The sequence below is a fragment of the Candida pseudojiufengensis genome, assembly GCF_024610245.1.
Source record: "Candida pseudojiufengensis strain CBS 10847 chromosome Unknown scaffold27, whole genome shotgun sequence".
NCBI classification, from domain to species: domain Eukaryota; kingdom Fungi; phylum Ascomycota; class Pichiomycetes; order Serinales; family Debaryomycetaceae; genus Lodderomyces; species Lodderomyces pseudojiufengensis.
Window position 1 is genome coordinate 87,742 of NW_026261542.1, and position 18,425 is coordinate 106,166.

Sequence of the window (18,425 nt, forward strand, 5' to 3'; positions counted from 1 at the left end):
TTAATACTTAATTTTTCATAAGATAAATACTTAACAATATTAATAATACTTAATATACTTAATCCCCGTTTTATTAATATAATATTTCAAAATTTTACATTGAAGTATAATTTTACAACACAACTTATTTATTCATAAACTAAATTATCATTACTACTTTGTTCATTTACATCCAAACTAGTTTGATAAATACAAAAGACAATCTCATTATATCATATTTACATTAACTCAGAACACTCACATATATATATCCATTAAATCAATATGTCAAAAGAACAATATTTAAAAAAAAATCCAGATGATGTTGTTGTTGTTGCAGCTTATAGAACTGCTTTAACAAAAGGTGGTAAAGGTGGATTTAAAGATATTGGATCAGATTATATTTTAAGACAATTAGCTCAAGAATTTGTTAAAAAAACAGGTGTTGATCCATCAATTATACAAGATGTTGCTATTGGTAATGTTTTACATAAAAGAGGTGGAGATTTTGAACATAGAGCTGCTTTAATGTCTGCTGGTATTCCTTATAGTGCACCATTTGTTGCTATAAATAGACAATGTTCTTCTGGTTTAATGGCAATTAGTCAAGTTGCAAATAAAATTAAATTAGGAGAAATTGAATGTGGTTTAGCTGGTGGGGTTGAATCAATGACAAAAGATTATGGTCCTCAAGCATTAGTTAAAATTGATCCAGCTTATGAAAATAATGAAGAATTTTTAAAAAATCAAATTCCAATGGGTATTACAAATGAAAATGTTTGTGAAAAATTTAATATTAAAAGAGATGTTCAAGATAAATTTGCTGCTAATTCTTATAATAAGGCTGAAAAAGCTCAAAAATCTGGTAAATTTAAAGATGAAATTTTACCAATTAAAGTTTGGCAAGAAGATGAAGATGCTGATGAAGATGAAGATAATGAAGATGATGATGATGAAGTAAAAGAAAAAGAAGTTATTATTTCAGAAGATGAAGGTATTAGACCAGGAGTTACAGCTGAAAAATTAGGTAAAATAAAACCAGCTTTTAAAGATGATGGTGTTTCATCAGCTGGTAATTCATCACAAGTTTCAGATGGTGCAGCATTAGTTTTATTAATGAAACGTTCATTTGCTGAAAAAAATGGTTTTAAACCACAAGCTAAATATTTAGCTTGTTCTATAGTTGGAGTACCACCAGAAATTATGGGAGTTGGTCCAGCAGTTGCTATACCAAAAATTTTAAAACAATTAAATTTAAAAATTGATGATATAAATGTTTTTGAAATTAATGAAGCATTTGCTGGTCAATGTTTATATTCAATTGAAAGTTGTGGTATAAATGAAGATAAAGTTAATTTAAATGGTGGTGCTATTGCTTTAGGTCATCCAATGGGTTGTACTGGTGCAAGACAATATGCTACTATTTTAAGATTATTAGAACCTGGTCAATTTGGTTTAACTTCTATGTGTATTGGTACTGGTATGGGTGCTGCATCAGTTATTGTTAAAGAATAGATTTAAATAGTATATACAAATAATGAATTAAAATTGTTTATTAAAATTAAATTCTATAGGTATGCGTTTCTACTTCTTTTTCTTATTTTCAATTTTTTTCAAACTTTCAACTCTATCAATAACTCTTTCTAAACTTAATTTAACATCTCCCTTTACAAAATGATTTAAATTATAATATTTTGGAGCAATTTCAATTAACCATTCAGGTTTTATAATAGTAATATTTCTTATATAATTTTTACTTGTTAAAACAAATTCATTATAAATTACCCATTCACCATTAATTGAAACAATAGTACTTGGATGAATTAAAACATCTTGATTATCTTTGATTGTCAAATATCCCTTGGAACCACCACTTTTCTTTTTTGCAACTTGCATAAAAAATCCACTCACTAATGCCTTTTTAATATTTTCCCAATATTTAAATTCTGAAATTTCATTATATTTTGAAATTATTGGTAAATCATATCTTTCCATAATTTTAATTAATTGATTTTTAACATTTTTTGCAGAAATTAATGATCTATAATTTAAAAAATTATCTCTACACCATTTATGTACTCCTTCATCTGATTCATGAGCATTAAGAAATGCTTCATATACATTTACCAAAGTTAAATGATCACTATCTGGATGAGCAAAAGATAATTTTGCATCATCTGCTCTTTGTCTTGCACTTGCTGGACGTATAAATACATTAGGAACACTTAACATTGCAACTATTGTTAAAATTTCTTCTGAACATTCATAAGCAGAAGAACCAATTAACATTACTGCTAACATTGGATCAAGAGGAAAATTTGAAGCTAATCTTCCTAAAGCAGTTAAATCACCATCATCAGATAAACATTGTAAATAATTTAATTCTTCTAATGCTCTCATCATTGTTTCAGGAGCAGGAGGATCCATAAAATCAAAATGTACTAAATCATCAATACCTAATTTTTTTAATTCTAATACTGTAGAAGATAAATTTGATTTTAAAATTTCTGGATATGATTGTTGAATTAATTCTTTTTTAAATGCTTCTTCAGTATATAATCTAAAACATTTTCCTGGTCTTGTTCTACCTGCTCTACCTGCTCTTTGTTGAGCACTTGCTTTTGATATAGGAGAAACTAATAATGATTCAACTCTTATTCTTGGATTATAAACTTTTTGTTTTGAAAAACCTGGATCAATAACATAAACTATACCATCAATAGTTAAAGAAGTTTCAGCAATATTTGTTGATATTATAACTTTTCTACCAGGTTTATTATTTTCATCATTTGATATTGGAGCTTTTTCAAATATTCTTTGTTGTTGATTTGGAGGTAATGAACCATATAATGGTAAAACTTTGAGTGGACCAGTTTTACCTTCTCTTATTAATTCATCACTTTCTAATTGAATTTTTTTACAAGCATCTTCTATTTCTTCTTCACCTGTTAAAAATAATAATATATCTCCCTTGGATTCAGTTTGATGAATTTGTAAAACAGTTCTTATTGAAGCATCTAAATAATCTTTTTGAAATTCTGGAGTATAATAAATTTCAACAGGATGAGTTCTACCAGGTACTGCTAAAAGCGGGGATTTATTAAAATAATTTTGAAATTTTTCTGCATCTAATGTTGCAGACATTATAATAATTTTTAAATCTTTTCTTCTTTGAATAATTTGTTTTAATAATCCCATTAATATATCTGTTGCCATTGTTCTTTCATGAGCTTCATCTAATATAATACAAGAATATCTTGATAATAAATTATCATCCATTGCTTCTCTTAATAACATACCATCAGTCATATATTTTAATATAGTTTTATTCAGGGTTTTATTTTCAAATCTAATACTATAACCAACTTCTTCACCTAATTTAACATCCATTTCATCTGCAACTCTTTGAGCAACAGACATTGCAGCAACTCTTCTTGGTTGAGTACATGCTATTTGTTTTCCAATTAATTGAGGTAATTCATCCCATAAAACAAATTGAGGAATTTGTGTTGTTTTTCCGGACCCTGTTTCTCCAACAAATACCATTATTTGATTATTTTGATAAATTTGCAAAAATTCTTGTCTTTGAGAATGAACTGGTAAATCTCTTCTTATATTTAAAATTTTAAAATAATTTTGAGAAAATTGTAAACCAGTAAATGGATTTGTTGGTCCATTTTCTAATTTTTCTGCTTGTTGTGCTGTTGTTTCATGACGTTTCAAATTTGAAAATTCTCCTTGATCATGATGTATTAATTTTTCTTCAATAGTTGGATGTGGATGTTCTTTTAATGATTTTTCTGATTCTTCTGCTACTAATTCTGCTTCTAGATTATCTATTACTGGTTCTTTATTATTTTCTTCTTCTTCCTCTCGTTCTTCTTCTTCTAGTTTTTGTCTTTTACGTGATCTTTCTCCCATTTCTTAGTTGCTTGTTACTCTGTCTTGTAGTATGTAATACTTGTTTGATGTTTGATGTAAATGATAATTTATGTTTTAAATTTAATTTGCATCTCATGTTCCAAAACTAATTTTGTGTAACAAATTGAATCTATCTGGAATTTGCAGTTCAGATAATAATGTTTGAGCAAATAGAAGAGTATATGACCGGTATCAGAGTTGTCTACAAGAATGTCAAGCTCTTATTCAATTATCGTTCACTCTAGTTTTATACAAAAAAACAATAATAATCATTATCATGTAATTTTTCTAGTTACTTAGCTAGTCATAATCAAAGTCTCAAATTCTCAAATTCAAATGTTTCAATAGTCAAATAATCAAATCCTCAAATATTCAATAACCAAACAATATACCTAAATTTACCTTTGTAAATGTAAATACCAATCATTTAATCCAGCACTTAAAATTTCTCTCATAAATTCTTTATTATTTTCCATATTAATACCACGATCAATTTTAAACCATTCACTAATTACTTGCTGAAATTTATTTTTATTTTTTAAATTATAATCACTTAAAGTTATAAAATTATAATCAAAATATAATTCATTAAATAAATTTAAAGTTATTTCAAATTCTTCTTTATTTAATTCAATTTCTCCCACGTAAGGTAAATTATAAAATTGTTCATTTAAATAAAATTCTTTAAATAAATTTAATTTTTCATTATTTGAAAATTTTGTATTATTTAAATTTATAATAAAACAAAATATTGATGTTATAAAAATTGTACTTGAATTTTTTAATGATTGATATATTGATAATATTTTTGGATCATTATAAATTATTGATTTTTTGGAATATAAATTATTATTTATTAATTGTAATGATGGTTGAATTTTTCTTGATATTGGTGGATTTGAATTAAAATTTAATATATTTATTTGTTGTGATTGATTTTCATTATTTTGATTTTGATTCTGATTATCTTGAATTGATATTTCTGAGTTATTTGGTTCAGCATTATCATTTAAAGACTTTTTAACACTTGATATGGATTGAATTGAAGCATTGGAATTGGTATTAGTCATTGATTATAATTAATAGCAAAAAGTATTTTGTAATGAATTCAAATCATTTTCCATTAATTTTAGCTATTCAATTTCTAAATATCTTTCGCCATTGAAAGATTAGATCGAAAATGCAAGATGTAAGATGCAAAAAATGGAAAATTCAAGATCTGAAAATGGCTATAATTATGATTGATTTGTTATCAATTTATTGATATTTAAATTAGAAAATATAATGAGAAAAAATATAAGAGCATTGATTAATGTAGCAGGAGGCATTGTTTAATCAAGATGCCCATCTAAGATTACATAATGCTTTCTACTACATGAAACAATGCACTTATATTTCTAATCTCTTACAAATTTGCTTTCGGAATCAACAGATTGATTAAAACTTGAAAATTCATATTCAGATCTTATAATATTTATTTGATGATAAAGTATTGAGTTCATAAGAATCATTATTCGGTAAAGATCTTGATGAATGATCTGCAACACTTTGATCTGGTGAAGTAGGAGATTGGAATCTTGAAATCCTGAGATTTTGATGAATTTAAATTGTTTTAATCTTAACAAAGGTATGAAGCTCACGTTCCACCTTATCATTGAAGTAAAATGATTTTAGAATCACCCATTAGCTGGTTAATTGACCGAAGAACAATCATAAACAAACTGCCCTTAATAAACTAAAACAAAAAGATTGGGGAGCCATTCATCATGTAATAAATTTTCATCTCTTAATCCTTCTAACAAGTTTAACAATGGAGACTAACAACTTATTACCAATAACGAATGATTCAATGAGCGACACCAATTTGATACCAACAACTTGTCTAACTTCCACTCATTTGCTTGATATATGGATTACAATCAGTATCAGTAAACACCTAAAGACAGCTTGTCAAAATTCTTCAACTTATTTTTTCCCATTGTACCTTCATTAAGAATAAGCGATACTTGTCTTGCTCAGGTTTCATTATATCTTGAGGATTGATGTTATTGAAAAATGATTCGGATCATAAAATTAATTAGGCGAAACATTCGGTATATGGTGATGAAAAGAACCTATTTTCTTTTAATTTTTGTTGTTATTGATCGTGGAATGTTTCCGCAGCAGTGTCATCCCATTTATGTAGTTCATTCATACTATAATTTCCATTCTATTTCATATTATAATTTCCATTCTATTCTTGGTTTTAGAAATCAATTATTGGGGTAATTTTGTCTTCCTTTAAATCACTTTAACATCACTCTTTTATTTGAATAAATCGGCGACTCTTGATGAAAAAAGATGTGAATAAGGTTAAATATTACAACAGCATGATCTTTTTTATTTGGATCAATTGGTATATGATGATAAGTGGTAAGCTTTCGACGCGGTTTTCTTACATTAATTTTTTGTTGTGTGCAACAAAATTTTGCAATAAGTTGATTAGCCTAGCGAAATTGACTATACTTGTTAGAGAAACCGCTTATCCATCCATACTATGGACACTTTTTAGCAAGAGACACTTTACAGCAACAAAAAAATTACAGGTTTGAAAGTGAATATTTTGTATATTGAAAAAGCAGTATTAAAAAAAAAAATTCAGGTTTCACACACCTAATGTCAAATGAAGACATACGACTAAGTTCGGTTTAGCAATTGCATAAATCGTTTATGCAATCCTATGAGTTGAAGTAAAGTTATTTTATGTTGTTCCACTAATTCTCTTCGTTGTTGACGTAACACCATTCTTTGTTGCTCTAAATCTTTTTGTTCTTTAATTAATTCTGAGAAGGTTCTATTTGTTTGTTCTAGTGAATGCGGATCCTCGAGAATTTGACTATTTGTTTTATGTTGCAATTTTAATTCCTTAATTTGCAAAAGTAGTGCATCCATTTGTTGGCGTTGATGCTCTACTAGTTGTTCTCGTGGATGTACTAGTTGATGAAGAATTTGGATTTGTTGTTCTTTATTATCATCACCATATGTTGTAACTGGTGTGACGGTATTATCATAACCATATGTTGTAATTGATGTGATGGTATTATCATTAATATCATTAGTGTCATTATTCTGATTATTATTATTATTATTGCTATTATGGTAGTTATATTCATTATTGTCATTAGTGATTTTACTGATATCATAACTATTACTGTTACTGTTGTTATTGTTGTTATTGTTATTGTTATTGCTATTACTATTACTATTATTATTATTATTATTATTGTTGTTGTTGTTTTTAATGGTGTTGTTATTGTTGTGATCATGGCCCCATTTTTTAAATTTATTAAGTCTGAGTTTCACTCTTTTCCTGAATCCCGAATGCATTTAGGTAGAATTGAAAGTTTTGAATGAGTTTTAGGATCTTCTTTAAAAAAATAAGTGGTGAACTTTTGATTTTCGATGATTTGAGAATTTATCACCCTTTTCAACTTTTTTGCAACGCTATTTAAATTAAATATGTGTGTTGGGATGGAGTTTTAAAATTCAACAGATCTGAAGATCTCAAGATAAATTTATATTATGAGTGTGTATTGGCTTTCTTTCCAAACTTGGTGTATCCAATTCAATGTATATATCTCATTAACACACTTACGAACTTCAACTCAATGTAGCACCACTCCCAAGAAACACATTTCTATTGATAGTTTATAATCAAATTGATCAATCATTTTAATCACCAACTCAAGACATATCACTGAACTACCAAACACTAGAGCCCTTCATAACACTTACTAAGTTATTTACACCCGAATACTTTCATCCAAAGAGGTCCTAATGGAAATTATGAATACGACTTGACTTTCTGAGAAACAAACAAGTGAATATTACTGAAAATAAATAGACCGCGTTAATGCGCAGGAACAATTTTCATTTTTAGCTCATATCAACACATAATATTCTAAAGTGTTCTGAATTTGATTTAAAGAAAACAGTTGTACTCCAATTAATGTAAAATATTATAATGAAAGTACATGTATGGATTAATTTACACGTATCAATTATTTAGTTGATGAACTTTGATATTTATTGATTAAAAACATTCGCCATGGACTCAATTTTGTAGTAAATCATACCATCAAGTGAAGCAAATATTACCAAGCACTTTCAAAGCCAGAAGCGTGGTAGATCTATGACTAATAAACATTTGGATTATTTACTTCATTTGTCTTGTTCATATTGAATATAAAGTAAATTGTTGTGTTGCCTTCTTCTATTAATTTTCCTTCAATCAATTTTACTTCCTATTTAGCCTTATGGCGCTTTTTTTTTTTAAGTAGCGTTTTAGGTTAGGTAACACCAAATCTAAGATTGGGCATAATATAAGATACTTTCAAGCTAATTTTATACGATTAGGATATACATAATAAAAACTATATAAGATTATCGATCTGTTTTTTTTATTTACATCAGTAGTTTAGCTTGCTAATATGTAAAGAATTAAACTTTCTGTATAGAGTTGAGATTTCTGATTGTTAATTTTTATAGACTGATCCTGTTTTGTAATCTTGAATCAGCCTTCTATGTCACTATAAGTACTCTACTTTATTATCAACATGAACATGAATGAAGTTAAAAACCATATAATGTTATTAAAATCATATGTTAATGAAATTATTATTAAGTTTTAGTGGCTCTGGGGTATAAAATTTCTCAAGTAAGAATTATGATATATAATTATGAGTTCAAAGAATACATTCTAAATGAATTTATGTAAATTTAGTACATTGAAGAATAGTATATAATGAAGAGATTGTTTGTATTAAAGAGTAACATATACAAAATATAAACTTGGAGGATCATAATTTAAAACTATTCAACACATATTAAATAATTAAGTATATTAATTTAATATGACACATACCTTGTATTTGTTAACCCAAAAAAAATTAATCTTTATAGCAATTATTCCCTAGCTGTCATTGTTGATGCTGTTGTTGTATGATTAATGTAATTTTTGACATAATTAAAGTAGTAGTTGTTGCAGTTGAAGAAGTTGTAATTCATGAAGTTATAGTTCATAAAATTGTGGTTGATGAAATTTTGGTTCATTTGTTGGAATTGATGATCAACTACTTGCTTTAGTTGTAAAATTTGTTGTTGTTTTTGTTGTAATTTTTGTTGTTCTTGATGTAATTTTTGCTGTTTATGATGCAATTGTAGTTCTAATTGTTGTTCCTGCGATTGATCAATATTATTATCATCATGTGTAATTGGTGATGGGCTGTTGTTGTTGTTGTTATTATTATTATCATCTTTGTTACCGTTGTTGCTTTTGTTGTTGTTTTTGTTTTTGTTGTTGTTTTTGTATTTGTTTTTGTTTCTGTTTCTGTTTCTGCATCTGTTCAGTTTTTGTTGATGTTCTTTTTCTTCTTGTTTTTGTTGCCATTTTTCTTCTTCATGATCCAATTGATTCAATTGTTGTTCTGCAAGTTTTAGTACTTTTAAAATTTTATTCACCTGTTGAAGTTCTTGAAGAAGTTGTTGAACACTTGGCAATTCATCGTCATCATAACCATCATTCCTTTCCTCAAAATTATCAAATTCTAGTTCCATTCTTTTCGAAAATCTTGAATGTATTTTAATTTGTATGTTTTGAATGAAGTCTTTAATCTTATTATATAAAAAAAAAGCGGTGAATTTTAGTTTTCAATGTTTGTAGAATTTAATTCCTTTTTAAACTTTTTTTGATGCATTTACCTGATATGCTACTCTATTTGATTAAGTATGTATGTTGGGATGGAATTTTGAAGCTCGACAGATCTGAGATCTCATAATAAACCCATCTTCTAAACTATGAAAAAATCGGTAGATTGATAAATCCGAATTACCTCCAAAACTAGGTGTTTCCAATGTAATCATATATGCCGTTACCAATACCACAGACTTAATATCGATGCAACTCAAGAATTGCAATTTATTGACAATTTATTATGATCATTCATTCTTTGTGACCAACTCAAACTAATGATATAAAAAATCAGTTTTGATTTAATGATAAGCACTATTGCGTTTTACCACTCACTAACTCATTCACAACTGAGTACTTTTGATTCAGATTTTCAATGGAAAAGTGTTGATCTGATTTGGCTTTTCGAAACACAATTTCGTGAATGTTGATGAAAATAAGTTGATTGCATCAATGAGCATGTATATTCTTATTCCATTTTTATCTCATCAGACTCATTCAGGTAAATTAGTCTTTACTATTCGAGTCAATTAGTGATGAATAGTGGAAAGGTTGTAGGGTATTAACAAATTTCTCTGTGAAGGATTATTCAGATGTGTAATAAACTTTTGCGAAGGAACATTTTGTCCGTTCAATAAAATTATTTTATTTTAAATTGAAATTGAATAGTGATTTCCATCAATAATTTGCATGCAATTTAGTTGATTTCTTTATATCTTCTTTATCAATACGGATTTAGGTTCTTATTTTTATTATCCATCAATGTTCTGGATAAAAGTTTTAACTTCATTTTCTTCCTCCTCATTTCGAACCTAATTTTCCTAAAAGATTTTATACCCTCCTTGAGTAAACTTTATCAAGCAAACACATGTAAGGAGAAATTCTGAAGTACGTAACAATATGTCATCGTATGTAAATGTTGGTTCATAAATTTCAACCCAAATTTAATATACCAGAGTTTTGATCAGAAAGAAACAAAAAATTTGAGGTCATTAAGCACTTTGACTTATGAGCTTCGTCAACTAGTAAGCAATGGATAAGATGGGATATTATGACCGAATTAATTTACGATGATGTTGATACAATTCATTTAAATACCTGAGAAAAATGCTTTCAATTAAGAAAATTCATAATAAGCCTGTCACTTAGAAATAGTACAGCTTGAAACGATTAACACTTTTACTACAATTTCTTATAATCAATCTTAATAATATACATGTAATTACAATTTTTTTTATTTTAAAACTATATGATAAGAACTAAATTAAATTAAACAATTTTAAATGACCATTAAATCCAAAATTGTCCATTTGATATTTGAAAATAATGATTCAAATTATGATTTTCCTAACACCAGAAATAATAAACTCTTTTATAAAATGGTTTTGATTTAATATAAGCTTTTTCTTCAGCAATTTCTTGTTTAACTAAATCTAAATCTAAATCAGATCTACCAGTATCAATATCAATTTCATTAGCTCTATAAAAGAATTTTAAATTTTTTGAATAAATCTTATGACCAACATAAAATACCAATACAACTGGAACAGTTAAAAAATTCATAAAAAATGCTTCAGCACTTGGTGGTTCACCTAATGGCCAAACAGCTATCCAAAATTGTAAACATAAAACAACTAAATTTAAAATTAAACCCCAATAAGCTCCAATTAATCCTGGTTGAGAAACATAAACTAATTCATTTGTATCTCTACCTTGAACTTTTAAAGCTCTTCTAAATCTAATAAGACATAAATTGATTGAACCCCAAGTAAAAATTGATGATAATCCTGATAAAGCTAATAACCAATTAAAAACTAAATTTTCTTTTGGTGAAGCAGCTAAGAAACATAATGCTCCAACAATTAATTGAACAATTATACCAACTAATGGTCTACCAGTTTTATCAATATATCCAAAAATTTTTGGAGCTTGATTTGAAGCAGCTAAAGCAGCTAAAGTTCTTGAAGAACCAAATACTGATGAATTACCAACTGATAAAACTGCAATCATAATAACAACATTCATAACTGATGGTAAACCTGAAATTCCACCATTTTTAATAGCAATAACAAATGGAGAAGCAGCAGCATAAGTATCAGCAGTAAATAATCTTTCATCAGTATAAGGAACTAATAAACCAACTAAAGTTAAACAAATAACATAAAATAAAGTAATTCTCCAAAATACTTGTTTACAAGCTTTTGGTATAGCTTTTCTTGGATTTGCAGTTTCTGCAGAAGCTAAACCAGCTAATTCAGTACCAGCAAATGCAAAAGCAGCACCAACAAATACTGTTATAACTCCCTTAACACCATTTGCAAAAGCACCAGGATTTTGCCAATATTTTCCACCAATATAACCTTGACCATTTGGTGCACCACCAGCACATAAAACAATACCCAAAATAATAAATCCACAAACTGCTAAAACTTTAACTGCACTAAATATAAATTCTGCTTCTCCATAACCTCTAACACCAAAGAAATTTATAGCAATAATTAAAACATAAAATATAACAACATATGCTGCAGGATTTGTTTTTGCATCCCAATATTTTATAGTTAATGATGCCGCAACTAATTCTAATGGTAAAACAACTAACCATTGCATAGCATAATTCCATGCCATAGCAAAACCCCAAGATGGATCAATAAATCTAGACTAAGATGGAGTTAGTATTTTTATCATGACAAGAATTATTATAAATTGCAAAATGTTTCATATGTCAAACAAATTTGGTAGCAATAAAATGTGAAACTAGCAATATCAATTTTAAAATTATTAATACATACATTATAAGTGACAAAAGCACCACTGACACTGAAAGTAGTAGCTAATTCTCCCAATGAATGAACAGTACAGAAAATCATAGTACCAATCAATATATAAGCTAAATTATTTCTTAGTTAGTATATCACTTCATAGATTGTTTCAAAAATTAATTAAAAAACATACCAATTAATAAACCAGCTGGACCACCAGTATGTAAAGAAGAACCAGAACCAACAAATAAACCAGTACCAATAGATCCACCAATAGCAATCATTTGTAAATGTCTATTTTTTAAAGATCTTGATAAAGGAGAATTTGCAGTCATAACAGCAATTTTTTCAGCTTCTGTTAAATTTGGATCAATACCTAATTCATCAGCATTTGCTTTTTTAAAACCATCTTTAAATTTTGCCCAACCTTTTAATGGAGGGTTGGAATCTTGAGCATCAAATGCATCAATATAAACTCCTCCATTTTTTTCATCTGAACTTGCTGCTTCTCTTGATCTTATGTAATCTAATTCTTTTTCAGGCATTTTAATGTAAAATGTTTTTTTGAGTTGAACTGAATAGAAGTAAGTTTGAAGAAGTTTTTCAAAAATCCTTAATTAAAAATTTGGAAGAAATCAGTTATTATTTATATATCAATTGTAAAATGTTGAACGTTTAGATATTAAATGTTGAATGTTAAATGAATTAATATAAAAAATCGTTATCAATAAAAACAATACAATGCAAAAAAATACATAATAATTGAATATAATCTATTGTACATTTACTACAGTACTTAATTTTTTATTATTGATCCTTATCAGTCAAACATTGAAAGTATATTTTGACACAAAACAATAGAAGATTTATAAGCCCATTAGATAGATTAAAGTCTACTATGAAGAGAATCATATAATAGGACTAGTTAACTATTAATTCTGAATAGTGAAACAATAGTTGATAAAAAATTAAATTAAATTTAAGATAACCCCGTTAACTTAATGCAACAAAACTAATTAAATTTGATAGAAGATTTTAGTATTTTGGAATAAATTCAAAATGCCGTATTATTTTATTCAAGTTAAGATTGATCAATCAATCCAAGGTTAACTCAACTCGTTTAGTAATGATTTACGTTTGTATAAATCGTTTAAATTAATTTCTCTTCTCTTACTGAAAGTAACATTGATACACGAATGAGAAAATGTACTTCATATCCTTAGTAAGTTTATTAATATAATCATGAAAAATTTAAGTATACAATGCTGAGTTTCACAGTATCACTCGATCTTGAATTCCAAATAATGATGAGGTTGTTAATCATTCCATGCCTGAATACTTCTCTGAACACTATCGTCTTAGTATTGAGTGTAGTAATAAACCGTAAAATAAAGATCATGTACTATAGACGTGTCACCCTATAATTCTAATAATAGTAAGTTGATTGCATAAAAGTAGATCCACTAACAATAATATTAAATTCTCTCCATTATCATAATTTCAAATAGATTGATTTGAATGATTAATGTAATATTCTTGTCAATAGTCGCCTTTGACATTTACAATCTTTCAATTGGTTGAGAAGTGGAATATGGTAATTGTAATGTCTGAAATGTATCAAATGTAAATTGAATTTCTATTTTCGACTGATATCAATGTAATTTTAAAATTTATAGTTTTTGATAGTTTAATATTGAGTACCTTATTGTTTTAAAATTTTATTTCTTTATCTTCACCTAATTTTTTCCAAATTTTATGACGAGATTTTGGAACGAGAATTAAATTTATTATGAGACCCTTTAGGGCGCTATAGATTAAACCCCGCCAAAAACCTTCCGCCTGAACTTTTAAATGTTGCTCTACTAAAATTCAGCCTATTAATCTTAATTTAAGCTCTTTTACTTTCTCTTATCAATTTATACTTTTACAATTTTAGTCAACAATACATATTATACTCAAATGCCTTTTTTATAAATGGAATTTCTACATAATTGAGATAGCGGTTAAAGCTGAAATCTTTTTTGTTGTCTTTGAAACATCTTTGATTTACGAAAAGTTGAATAAACAATCAACAGATTCAAAAATAACCATGTTTTCAAACTATTTAAAGTATATTGTATCACTGAATGTACGAGTACTTACTTGTTAACTGATTTGTTGATATTATTTCCACTTATTCTATAAATTGAAATCGAAAAGACCATATAAATTTTAATGAATAATTTACATGAAACGTCAATTTTCCACTCTTTTCTTTTTCCACCAAGAAATCTTATCAACTGTCAAATAATTTTATTTCTTTTCACTTAAAGTTTTTTTTCTTAACTTCGAACTGTGTCGTAAAGGGTCAGAGATTTTTAAAATTTTTCTTTGCTTTTTGATATTCCGTTGTAATAATATTTATTTTGGTGAAGCCTTTCATCAAATTTTTTACAAAGTGCCGTATTGAACACAAAATAATGTTAAATCAAAGTATACAAAATGTGTTTTCCCCACATAAACTTTGATTTCAGACTTAAGTTACAAATGAAGAAGTCATACGAGCACTAAAGCTAAGATGTTATTGATCTATTGACGATTATTTCTATTTTTTAAAAATTCAAAACTCCATATTTATTATTTATCAGACTACATCTATTCATTTAGCTACTCTGGACCAATTTTTAAATTCTTTTTCACCATATTGAATTTCTCTTATCCATTCTGCAACTTGAGAAGTTAATTCACCAGAATTACCTAATTTTACAGGTACAGGAATATCTTGATTTTTAAAACCAATATTTTTAATTGGTGATACAACAGCTGCTGTTCCTGCACCAAAAGCTTCTATTAAATTTCCTTCTTCTGCTGCTTTTTTAACATCATGTATAGTAAATTTACGTTCACTTATAATCCATTCTTTTGGATCTAATCTTTCTCTTGATAATTCTAATATAGATTCTCTTGTAACACCTTCTAATATAGTACCATCTAATGGAGCTGTTATTAATTCCTTTTTTCCATCTTTATTTTTTATAACAAAAAATACATTCATTGTACCAACTTCAGTAATATATCCTTCGTCACCAAATAACCATAAATTTTGATCAAATCCTTTTGAAGCAGCTTCTTTTTGTGGTAAAATACAAGGAGCATAATTTGCTCCTAATTTTTTATCTCCAACCCCACCTGGCCAAGCACGAACAGCATAATCAGTAGCTTCTAATGATACAGGTTTAAAACCATTTTTATAATAAGGACCAACTGGACTTGCAATAACAAATAATAAAGCTTTATCTGGAGTACCAACACCTAAACCAGAAGAAGTACCAATTAATGTTGGTCTTAAATATAATGAATATCCAGCTCCTTCAGGTATAAATTCATGATCTAAAATTAATAATTTATCAATTAATTTTTGTAATTCATCTCCATTAAATTCAGGTAATGCAATTCTTTTTGCTGATTTATTCATTCTAATCATATTTTTTTCACCTCTAAATGTTCTTATATTACCTTCCTTATCTTTATAAGCTTTCATACCTTCAAATAATTCAAATGCATAATGAAATACACATGTTGCTGGATCTAAACTTAAATTATGATATGGTGAAATTTTAGGAATTCCCCAACCATTTTTGGAATCCCATTCTATTTCTAACATATGATCAGTAAAATATTTTCCAAATATTAAATCTTCTTTTGCATGTTTTTGTTTTGGTGTTGTAGTTTTTTCAATAACTAATTTTGAAGCATCTAATGGAGCAGACATCTTGGTTGATTTTTGATTCTATAGAATATTGTCAATTAGTGACTATTATTCCAAATTTATATAGTTTATGGATATTTCATGTTTTTTTTTTTTCAAATCATTGAGTCAATTCTCGGTTATAAGAGGAGACTATATTTCAATGAATAAGTACAGCTTATTAGATCTAAGTATTAGTCAGCATTCAATTTAACACATTATTATTTCGTATTATTTCGTATATTCTATTTATAAAATCCTTTGAGTTAATTTACCATATTCATCAGGGTAAAAAATTAATCTTTCTACACCATCTTTAGTTAATATTACCATTCTTATAACACCACCTGAAGATCCATCCCATTTAATAGCTTCTGCTAAAGCAGTTTTTATAAATGTTATAGTTTCATCTTTTTCCATATCAGGTTTATAATTTTCATTACACCAACCATAAATGAAAGTAGATCCACTTCCTGCTATTGCATAATCTTGTTTATGAATTGACCCACCAATTGGTATTGAATATACTGATCCTCCATATTTATCATCATAACCTGCACATATAATTCCAGCAGTTACATTATCTTTATTATTATAACACATTTCTTGAAATACATTTGCTGCAATATCTGTTGTCGGTTTTTGACCAGAAGGTAATTGTGAAGAATAAGTTTGTAAATAATATTTAACAATATCTGCTACTGCTTGAGTATCTGCAGCAGAACCTGATCTACAACAATATATTGTATCATGAATTTGAGTTAATTTATCTGTTACTCTATTTGCAATATATGATCCTGTTGTTGTACGTGAATCTGCTCCTAATATTACTCCATCTTTAAATTTAACTGCCATTATTGATGTACCCAAATTGACTTCACCCTTTTTCAAGTGATTGATATCTACTGAAATCCCATTCATTGTTTGCTGATGCTTAAATTGAATTGAAGTACACTGATTGCCACTATGTTTCGAAAATGTTTGTTTCATTTTGTATTTTTCTCTTGGGACAGTTTCGGTGGTAGTCATGTGACTAAAGGCTTACACGTTTAACTAGACCACCTGACACACACACGTAATTCAATCAATATCAATTTCAGATTTATCAACAGTTTTAAACATTCCTTATAATTAAGACAATAAAATGATGTTGGTTACTACCATACTTCTATTTATTAGTCTTATTATATCACTGATAATACCAGAAACATCATTTTCAATATCAAAACAAGAACAAAAACATGTTGAAGGAGATCCAAAAGTAACTCATAAAATAATATTTTCAATATCACAAGGTAATGAAAATGATCAAACAACTACAAAATTTTTAGGTAAATTAACATTAGGATTATTTGGAGAAATTGTACCAATAACAGTTGAAAATTTTTATCAATTATCAACAATGACTCAAGGTTTTGGTTATAAGAATAGTAAATTTCATAGAATAATAAATAATTTTATGATTCAAGGTGGTGATATTATCAAACAAGATGGTACAGGTTCACAACTGATTTATGGTGAAAAATTTAATGATGAAAATTTCTTAATAAAACATGATAAATTAGGTAGATTGTCAATGGCAAATTCTGGACCAAATACAAATGGTTGTCAATTTTTTATAACAAATATTGAAAAAATTCCACATTTAGATGGTATTCATGTTGTATTTGGTCAATTAATTGATGGATTTGATACATTAAATAAAATAAGTAATGTTGAAGTTGATTCTGAAATGAATAAACCAATGGAATCTATATTTATAAGTGATATACAAACTTCAATATTTGATAAAGATTTACAAGAAGCAAAAGAAAAATCAAATCAATTAAAATCTGGAGCAAGTGGTGAAGAACCACAAGATGATTTAAAAATTGATGAAGAAATTAAAAAATCAAGTTCTTTATATCCTTTGTTTTTTATTATATTGTTAATGTTAGCATTAGGTGGGATTTATTTCAAAAAAGTTTATAAAAGAGAGACAATTACTGATATAAGAAGTAATAGGAAATTTTAATAATAAGTTTATTTATTGATTTTTATGATGTAGTTTGAAATGACGTTTTCTTTCTGTTGTATTAAATATGAAATGAAAGAATACATCAGTGATCGAGATTTTTGTCATTCTCTCAAATATACTAATATGGAGGATACTTTGATAATTTTACTTAAATCATTATTTAGCAATCGATAAAATTCTGGAATTGGAGATAAATTAAGATGCTGTTACAATAACTTCCCTTTCATCTGTGTTGTTGTATTGATGAATGATGTAAGGGTTGTTGTATATGATTCCTATTTCTTTCAATTC

At 27.2% G+C, this 18,425-nt stretch overlaps 9 protein-coding genes across 9 annotated transcripts; 2 read left to right on the top strand and 7 right to left on the bottom strand. All coding sequences in view use genetic code 12, as the record gives it.

Moving 5' to 3' along the window:
* Positions 1-264: 264 nt before the first annotated feature.
* On the top strand, positions 265-1,494 carry FOX3 (Fox3p; the record flags this gene model as incomplete). The annotated part of the gene is made up of 1 exon (XM_051760323.1): positions 265-1,494. One exon carries the CDS (start codon positions 265-267, stop codon positions 1,492-1,494), a length of 1,230 nt encoding a protein of 409 aa, XP_051611982.1.
* Positions 1,495-1,563: 69 nt separating this feature from the next.
* On the bottom strand, positions 1,564-3,900 carry KGF55_005323 (DEAH-box ATP-dependent RNA helicase; the record flags this gene model as incomplete). Its single annotated transcript, XM_051760324.1, has 1 exon — positions 1,564-3,900. The coding sequence occupies one exon, from the start codon at positions 3,898-3,900 to the stop codon at positions 1,564-1,566; it is 2,337 nt and encodes a 778-aa protein (XP_051611983.1).
* A 398-nt stretch (positions 3,901-4,298) lies between these two features.
* KGF55_005324 (uncharacterized protein) lies at positions 4,299-4,970 on the bottom strand (the record flags this gene model as incomplete). Its single annotated transcript, XM_051760325.1, has 1 exon — positions 4,299-4,970. The coding sequence occupies one exon, from the start codon at positions 4,968-4,970 to the stop codon at positions 4,299-4,301; it is 672 nt and encodes a 223-aa protein (XP_051611984.1).
* A 1,606-nt stretch (positions 4,971-6,576) lies between these two features.
* KGF55_005325 (uncharacterized protein) lies at positions 6,577-7,266 on the bottom strand (the record flags this gene model as incomplete). Its single annotated transcript, XM_051760326.1, has 1 exon — positions 6,577-7,266. The coding sequence occupies one exon, from the start codon at positions 7,264-7,266 to the stop codon at positions 6,577-6,579; it is 690 nt and encodes a 229-aa protein (XP_051611985.1).
* A 1,578-nt stretch (positions 7,267-8,844) lies between these two features.
* Positions 8,845-9,495, bottom strand: KGF55_005326 (uncharacterized protein; the record flags this gene model as incomplete). The annotated part of the gene is made up of 1 exon (XM_051760327.1): positions 8,845-9,495. One exon carries the CDS (start codon positions 9,493-9,495, stop codon positions 8,845-8,847), a length of 651 nt encoding a protein of 216 aa, XP_051611986.1.
* A 1,480-nt stretch (positions 9,496-10,975) lies between these two features.
* GAP2 (amino acid permease) lies at positions 10,976-12,935 on the bottom strand (the record flags this gene model as incomplete). The annotated part of the gene is made up of 3 exons (XM_051760329.1): positions 10,976-12,289; positions 12,421-12,518; positions 12,584-12,935. 3 exons carry the CDS (start codon positions 12,933-12,935, stop codon positions 10,976-10,978), a joined length of 1,764 nt encoding a protein of 587 aa, XP_051611987.1.
* Positions 12,936-15,028: 2,093 nt separating this feature from the next.
* BAT22 (Bat22p) lies at positions 15,029-16,141 on the bottom strand (the record flags this gene model as incomplete). Its single annotated transcript, XM_051760330.1, has 1 exon — positions 15,029-16,141. One exon carries the CDS (start codon positions 16,139-16,141, stop codon positions 15,029-15,031), a length of 1,113 nt encoding a protein of 370 aa, XP_051611988.1.
* Positions 16,142-16,366: 225 nt separating this feature from the next.
* On the bottom strand, positions 16,367-17,107 carry PRE3 (proteasome core particle subunit beta 1; the record flags this gene model as incomplete). Its single annotated transcript, XM_051760331.1, has 1 exon — positions 16,367-17,107. The coding sequence occupies one exon, from the start codon at positions 17,105-17,107 to the stop codon at positions 16,367-16,369; it is 741 nt and encodes a 246-aa protein (XP_051611989.1).
* A 154-nt stretch (positions 17,108-17,261) lies between these two features.
* On the top strand, positions 17,262-18,131 carry KGF55_005330 (uncharacterized protein; the record flags this gene model as incomplete). The annotated part of the gene is made up of 1 exon (XM_051760332.1): positions 17,262-18,131. The coding sequence occupies one exon, from the start codon at positions 17,262-17,264 to the stop codon at positions 18,129-18,131; it is 870 nt and encodes a 289-aa protein (XP_051611990.1).
* Between the last annotated feature and the right edge of the window lie 294 nt (positions 18,132-18,425).